Genomic DNA, 7,601 nt, shown 5'->3' with positions numbered 1-7,601 from the left:
ATAGGTAGGTAGTCGAGGAATTTTGTTTTTATATTTAGTGACAATATCATTACGATGAATCGCTTTGCATAATACAAGTAAATATTCCAATTTGCTTTCTAATGTTTCGTAAATATGTCCATGTTCGCTATGTATAGTGTTATCTTTAAAGTATGCTATAATGTCCAAACCATTTTTTAAAGTTTCTTTGATTCCAAAAGGTATTTTAAGCATAAATTTGATCGATTTCACATTGGCAATGGTTAGTTCCAGACTGATTTCTCTGAATATTTCAATTGTGTTCATTTTTTTATTAGTTAATCTAAAAAAATAATGGTTAATAATGTTAGATAAAGTACAAAAAAAAACATATAAAAAAATAGCAATGATAGAACAAATACATTTTTTACATAAATATATTATTGAATAGTAATCGTGATAAATAAATTATTGTTAATAATAAATTGTTTTAGTTCTTCGTGTGAAACAAAATTCTTATAACCAACAGCTACATTATATTCAGCGGTAGGTTTATCAAATGAACTATCGTCTAAAATTTGAAGATAATTATTGTTGGTAGTAGTACGAGTAAAAAATTGATCTTTATCTCTCAAGGTTATATTGACATTTTTGGTAAAAGGCCATTTTAAAGCATCGTCCAGGTCACCTCTTAATAATTGGAAGTAAATGGCTAGTTTGTTTATGTCGGTACTTCGAGTATAAACTTTTATTCGATAACGGTAACCTTCTGATGTGTAAACTGATTCTGTATAAAATGGTTCATCTGATAATAGCCTGAGATTCATTTGATCGAGTTTGATAATTTGCGTGTCTTTAAAAATGTGTTGTATTACCTTTCCTTCTTTAGATTGTTGAATGGATTTTTTTAAAGCTAAGAATTCTGTGCTATTTTCTTCTAGGATATGATAAAGTTTTGTTATTTCTTGTTTGAGTTGTTCTATATCTTGTTGATTTGCTAAAACCAACATGTTGTCATAAAAGAGACTTTTTAATTCTGCCATTTCTTTGTTCATTTCTGCTAGGGTTTGATGAAGTTTGTCATTTTCTTCTTTTAGATTTTAAATTTCTTTTTCTTGAAGACTCTTCATTTTATTCATGATTTGATTAATAGAAAGATTTAAATAATTTAAATTTTTCTTTTCGTCTTGAATAATTTGGTTCAAATAACGATTTTGTTGTTCTTTATAATATTGAAAGCAGATGACAGAGTGTTCATAATAATCTTGATCATCGACTTTGGTATTACAAAAAAAACATATTTTTTGTATATCTAGAAATTCATAATCACATTCATGGTTTAACAAATCTTGTACCTTTTTTTTACATGTAAAACATTCGTGGGAGTATTGTTCTGTAGAACAATCTGTTTGATGATGTAAAAGTTCTTCTGCACTAAATTCTTTGTCACAAAAACAGCAAGGATTATGTTGTCTGCCATTTTTTTTATTAGTTGCTGAAAAAAAAAACATTTATTTATATAAAAACTATAAAAAAAATATACATGTCTTTTTTAACATAAAAGAATTAATAAAGAAATAAAATTACTCAATAAAACATATAAAAGAATAAAAATATAAATGAGGTTTGTTTCAATATCTTCAATATCTGGTTCTTTGAATATATCATTGAATGTTATATTTTCTATTGTTCATGTTTCTTCAAAAACGTCTCCAAAACCAGGAAACATATCTTCAAAATCATCATTATTATTCATTTTTTTAAATAGTTGTTTAAAAAAAAAAAGATGTATTTACAAATAAAAAAATTACAAAAAATAAGTTTTTTGGTTGCAGATTATAAAGATCAATCTTTTTTTATCGCAACTGTTCGTCTTATGGTGTTATATGATCACAGTGAAAAAAAGGGTTCGATTACGATGAAAGTGACTATATTCGGCGTATTTTTCCAAATTTATAACATCTTTATTTTATTGCAACTGTTCGTCTTATGGTGTGATATGATCACGAAGGTGAAAAATTATAACAGTTCGGGTAAATTGTCCATTTTATTAATAACTTCCAAAATATATTGTTCCCAATCCATTTCATTAAAGATCTCATGAATTTCTTTTTCTATTTCTTGCACTTCTTTTTCCATTTCTTCTTCTAACATTTGTAATTTTAGTTCTTCAATATAATCTGTTTCTTCTTCTTCCATTTCTTGTACTAATTGTTCTAAATATTTTTCATAACCTTCCTCTGTTAACTCTTCCATTTCCATTAGTTCTTCCAAACCTTGTTCTTCTTCTTTTGACAATAACAAATCGTGGTAGCATATAGTGTCCTCATTAATATTTTCTCCATAACTAAAAGAAAAAAAATAAAAATTGTATAAAAATATAAAAATGTTTAAAAAAGAAAAAAAGCGAATAGGCTTACCATCCACAATTTTTGATATATTGATTTTTGATATATTGTTTCATTATTTTAATATATTAGGTTGCTAAAAAATAAAAAAATTACAAAAAATTATTGCATTATAAAATTTTTTACAATTTCAATAGTCACTCTTAAATAACCTAAAAGTGTATTATTAATTACTAAAAAATAAAAAAATTACAAAAAATTATTGCATTATAAAATTTTTTACAATTTCCATAGTCGCTCTTAAATGACCTAAAAGTGTATTATTAATTTCATATGTTATAACATTAATAGACCAAGTCCATAAAGCATCATATAAAGCACGAGCTGCTTCGAGTTCGGTACCTTTTCTTTGATAAATTAAGTTTAAAAGTCTCATCATTCTTTCGTTAATGTTAGGGTAATCATATTGTATGCATTCAATTTCTCGTTTTTCATATCCAAGATATCCTGCTAAAGTCTGCCATTGTGATTGTAAATGTGCTGCTATTTTTAGTTATAATTGCATATAATTATTTTTTGCTAAAAAATATAAAAAATTAATATAAATAATTCAATATAAATAATTTACATTGTTGTATATTATATAAAAGTTTTTCATCTTCCCATAAGGATAATACAAAATACAAATGTTTGATTGCCAACTTTTTGTTTGGTTGTATTAGTATATATTGGGTTAAAATGTTTTTTATTTTATCAAATGTTTTTACGTAATTTTTATCAATTTTTTTAATTGCATTTCTTCTAAACTTTAATAAAAACGTCAAATGTTTTCATTCGTGATGGAGTTATTTTTAAGTATAATTTATTATTTCTTTTATCATTTTTTATTCTAGTATATATAAAATAGTAATGTAATGACATATAAAAATAGTAATGTATATAAAAAAATATAAAAAAAAGACAACTATAAAATTTTATTTTTTATAAAAAAATACATATCATATACAAAAAAATATAAAAAATTTTTTATAATATATTGCTCTCTGGATCTGGACTCTCTAAAAAAAGATAGAGAGAATATTAAAAAATTATACTTTTTTTTATAAATAAAAAAGGTTGGAGTTCAACTCACGAGGAGAGTAGTTCCAATGTGATGGACCTACTTCTCTATTTCTTGTGATTTGGTGTCTTTCTTGAACACGCTCAAGAAAAAGATCAAGCTTTTCCATGTTTTTATCTATAAGAAAAAAAAAAGTTTTTTTATAAAAAAAGAATTGATTATTTTTATATAAAATAATATAAAAAATTACCTAATATAGGCGAGTAGGGATGTACGTGAACAAAAGGAATTTTTTTTCCATTTTGAATGATAAAATGGTTTTTAAAAAACCCATCGTGAAATACTTCATATCGAGTTTTATTAATGATTATGTATTTCATTATTTACTAAAAAATAGGAGTACTTTTTATATAAAAATACCATGTTGTTTTTTTGTATATAGTTATAAATATAAAAATAATATTTTTTTATAAAAATGCCTAAAATAAGATATACTCCTAGATCATTAAACACTGTCAATATGGCACGTACAAAAACAACAGTTCCTAGAACAAAAAAAGCAGTTCAAACACAAACAAGTACAAAACAAAGTTCAACATCGACACAGACTGAAAATCAGTATTTACCGAGCAATTGTAAAAGAATATTATCGTGTTTACGAAGAACAAATAATCGTTACAAAGATAATAAAAGAAATCGTAAACTTGGAAGAGTTGGTAAAAGAATAAAACGCTGGGTTCATACTGCCGAATCCTATGTCGATATTAAACATCAATTAAAAGAAGCAAACATACGACGAAAAAATAGACAAAAATAATATATTTACAAAAAAAAATTATTTACAAGAAAATATTATTAATATGTATATACTGTTGGTGTAAAAAAAAGTCTTTTTAATGTTTTTTTAAAATCGCTTCTTTTTTTCGAGCAGCTTTTTTTTTTTTTTCTAAAAAAATAAAAAAATGTGTTTTTAAAAAAAACTAACATGTTTAATATAAAAAAGTGTATAAAAAAATAGCTTACTTTTTTTATAGAGACGTTTTTTAAAGGTTCTTCTGTGAATTCTAACGGAGCTTCATCTAATTCTAACGGAGCTTCTTTTGTAGGTTCGATAGTTTTATTTTTTATAACAAAATCAATTTTATCGGGGTCGTTGATGAAAACATTTAAATCTAGAAAATCCAATACAGGATCATCTTCAATTACTATTACTTCTGGCTCATCATCACTTAATTCTACTTCGTTTTCCGAAAAATCTATCTCTTTTCCCACTACTTCGTTGTCCATAAAATATTTAGTTTTTTTAACGGAGCGTTTAGTAAATGTTTTTGTCATTTTTGATTTTGTTAACAAAAAACACGCTTTTTATGTATAAAATTTAATCTTTACAGATTAACGCGAAATAAAAGCTAAAGTGATGCAACTTTATGTAATGAAAAGAAAATGCTGTGTCATGCTAGTTAAATTTAGAAACTTTTAATACCGCTTTTATGAACAAGATTAAAGAGATTAAAATACGGAGTAAACAACTTTTTAAAAACACTGCGAAGAAAAAAACTATGCGTAAAGTGTTAAAATAACATTTTAAATGAATTCAAAACTCCATGAGCCATCACGTCGACATAGCATAGTGCATTCGCTCGCCGCACTATGTTTCTAACGCCGTGACATTAGACCGTTGAGGGTTCGATTCTCAGTGAAGGTAGTAGAAAGTTTAGTTAGTTCAATGTTAAAAATATCAAGCCGACGAAAGTTGACTTGGTAATGTATGTCTAGTTAGTTCAATGTTAAAAATATCAAGTTGGCGAAAGTTGACTTGGTAATGTATGTCTAGTTAGTTCAATGTTAAAAATATCAAGTTGGCGAAAGTTGACTTGGTAGTGTATGTGGAGCGTGTGAGAACGAGTGAGCGCACGAGTGTGTGAGTAAGCAGGCTAAGGACTAAGGCAGGATTAAGTAAGTTAAGTAAGGACTAAGTAAGTAAGTAAGAAAAAAATACGGCCGTATAAAACATAAAGACTGTAGGAAAAAAACATAAGTAAGTAGGCCTACTAAGATAACGTAAAGACAGATTAAGTAAGGTTGTGTCAGGGTGACACTATGTCTTGTAAAAAAAAGATATAAAAAAATACAAGTCAAAAAAAGTTAAAGTCAAAAAGTCAAAAAAAAAAAAGTTAGAGTCAAAAAATGGCTGCAGATGATATGGATTTTTCCCGCATGATTGTAAGACGGAATTTATTTTCAACACCTTCAAATAAAAGCAATTTGAGACCTAAATATACAACTAAATTACCCAAATATACAGTAGATGGAAAATGGCCTTTTCATAGGGATGCTTTTCTTGAATTTTTTGATAGGACCTCTTTTGATGAAAACGAGTTAACCGATCCCAATAATACAGAACTAAGAACTCTAAGACGTAGAAGAGCTAAGAAAAATTTGAAAAAAATAAAGCGTCAATATTGTAGAAAAGCACTGATGTGTTATCGAAAAACGAAAAGCAAGTATATAAATAATAAACAAAATCGCGAAATGAATCGAATAGGAAAACCGATATATCGTTTTGTTTTAACAAAAGTGGATCGTAATAAACAAAGAAATGAAATATTATAAAAAATATTATCGTAAAAAATCAAAAAGAGGAAGAAAAAAACGCGGAAGAGGACCTGTAGCAGATCTTTATTGTAAATTATCGTTTGGAAAAATATGGAAACCCATTTTAAAATTAGGTGGTTATTGAAAAAAAAGAGAAACAGTTAAATTTGTAGAAAAAACACTGTTGAGTTATTGAAAAAACCTAAAAAATAAACACTATAAATAATAAAGATAAACAAAGACCTATTTTTTCTTTAAAAATGAGACATAGAAGACATAGAGGTCATAAAAATGTTAGAAGATATATTTTTGTTCATCGAAAATTGAAAGCTAATCCTAGACCTTATCATTCTTTAATTGGTAAAGGACGAAAACGTAGTTATAGAAAGCGTGGTAAAGGTTTCCTTGGTAACCTATTAGGAGGTATTCCTTTAATTGGTGATTTGTTTAAAACTATAGTTTAATCGGATTAAAAACATGTATAAAAAAGCTCAACTCTGTAAAACGTTTACTTACAAGAATGAATTCAAAAGTATGCAAACATGCGAGAAGAAAAACACATATAAAAAATATTGCAATCAATGTTTTGTACAAAAATTTCGACGATATGTTCAAGAAAATTCTAAAGAAATTTTATGGTCAATAAAAGATATGGAAAAACAGAACGACAAATTAAAGAATTTAAGAACAGATACAAGCTCTCGAGGAGAGTATATTTTAACTTACGAGTATGAAAATGGCATTGCCGAAATTATCAGCGGTAATAAAGATACTGGACACACAAAAATATCTACGTTTTTTGGTGGTTTTGTCATGGATTTTGACATTATAAATAAATTATATTGTATATCACATATAAACGACGGTGTTTTTTTTGTAGGCAATAAAATACCAAAAATATATTGATAAAAAAAATATTTAATCGTGTTTTTTCTGTTTTTTTTAAAAAAAAGTACTGTAAATTTGGTTCTTTTTTAAAATAAAAAAAATTCATTTAAAAAAAAAAATTCATTTGAAATAAACAAAAAAAATGGAGTTTAAAACTTGTTTAAACGAATTTTATAACTCTGTTATGAATGTAGAAGCTTCCAAGTTTGAAGCTAGTAATAGTTTAAAACAAGTTGAAGGCAATTTTAAATTAGTATTTCGTTTGGATAGACTAGCGGAAATTCAAGTCACTCGTTTTAACGAAAACGCTCATATTAATTTTATTTATAATAAAATTGACCACGAATTTGAAATGAGTTATGAAGCCTTTGTCGATGATATTAAAGAGACATTTAACGTTTGGCAACTCGAAGAAGCAGACATAAAAAATGAGTTTTGAAACTTTCGCAGCAGATGGTTATCCGTTTCCACAATTAGAAGATTTTTATATTTTACTATTTAAAGCTAATAGTAAAGCAAAGGGAGATTTTTCTTTGTCGCATTGTTTAAAACAGGGTCAAATTATTAAAGTAACTTATTCAAATAATAAATATCATATTGTGTTTATATATGAAGACGGAGAAAAACATCATTTTGAAATAAGTGAAAAAAAGTTTTTACGTTTTGTTGGAAATTCTCTTAGTCAATGGTTTATCGACGTAAAACACAGAAACGACGTTATAGATCTAAGATACGTAAGCGAAGAGTTCGAC

At 26.2% G+C, this 7,601-nt stretch overlaps 1 protein-coding gene across 1 annotated transcript; it reads right to left on the bottom strand.

Annotated features, from left to right (window-relative positions):
* Positions 1 to 398: 398 nt before the first annotated feature.
* LOC136074234 (TNF receptor-associated factor 5-like) lies at positions 399 to 1,013 on the bottom strand. Its single transcript, XM_065786540.1, has one exon. The coding sequence runs from the start codon at positions 1,011 to 1,013 to the stop codon at positions 399 to 401; it is 615 nt and encodes a 204-aa protein (XP_065642612.1).
* Between the last annotated feature and the right edge of the window lie 6,588 nt (positions 1,014 to 7,601).

The sequence above is a fragment of the Hydra vulgaris genome, chromosome 01, assembly GCF_038396675.1.
Source record: "Hydra vulgaris chromosome 01, alternate assembly HydraT2T_AEP".
Classification (NCBI taxonomy): Eukaryota; Metazoa; Cnidaria; class Hydrozoa; order Anthoathecata; family Hydridae; genus Hydra; species Hydra vulgaris.
Note: the sequence above shows the minus strand (reverse complement) of the source record. Positions and strands in the feature narration are given on the sequence as shown.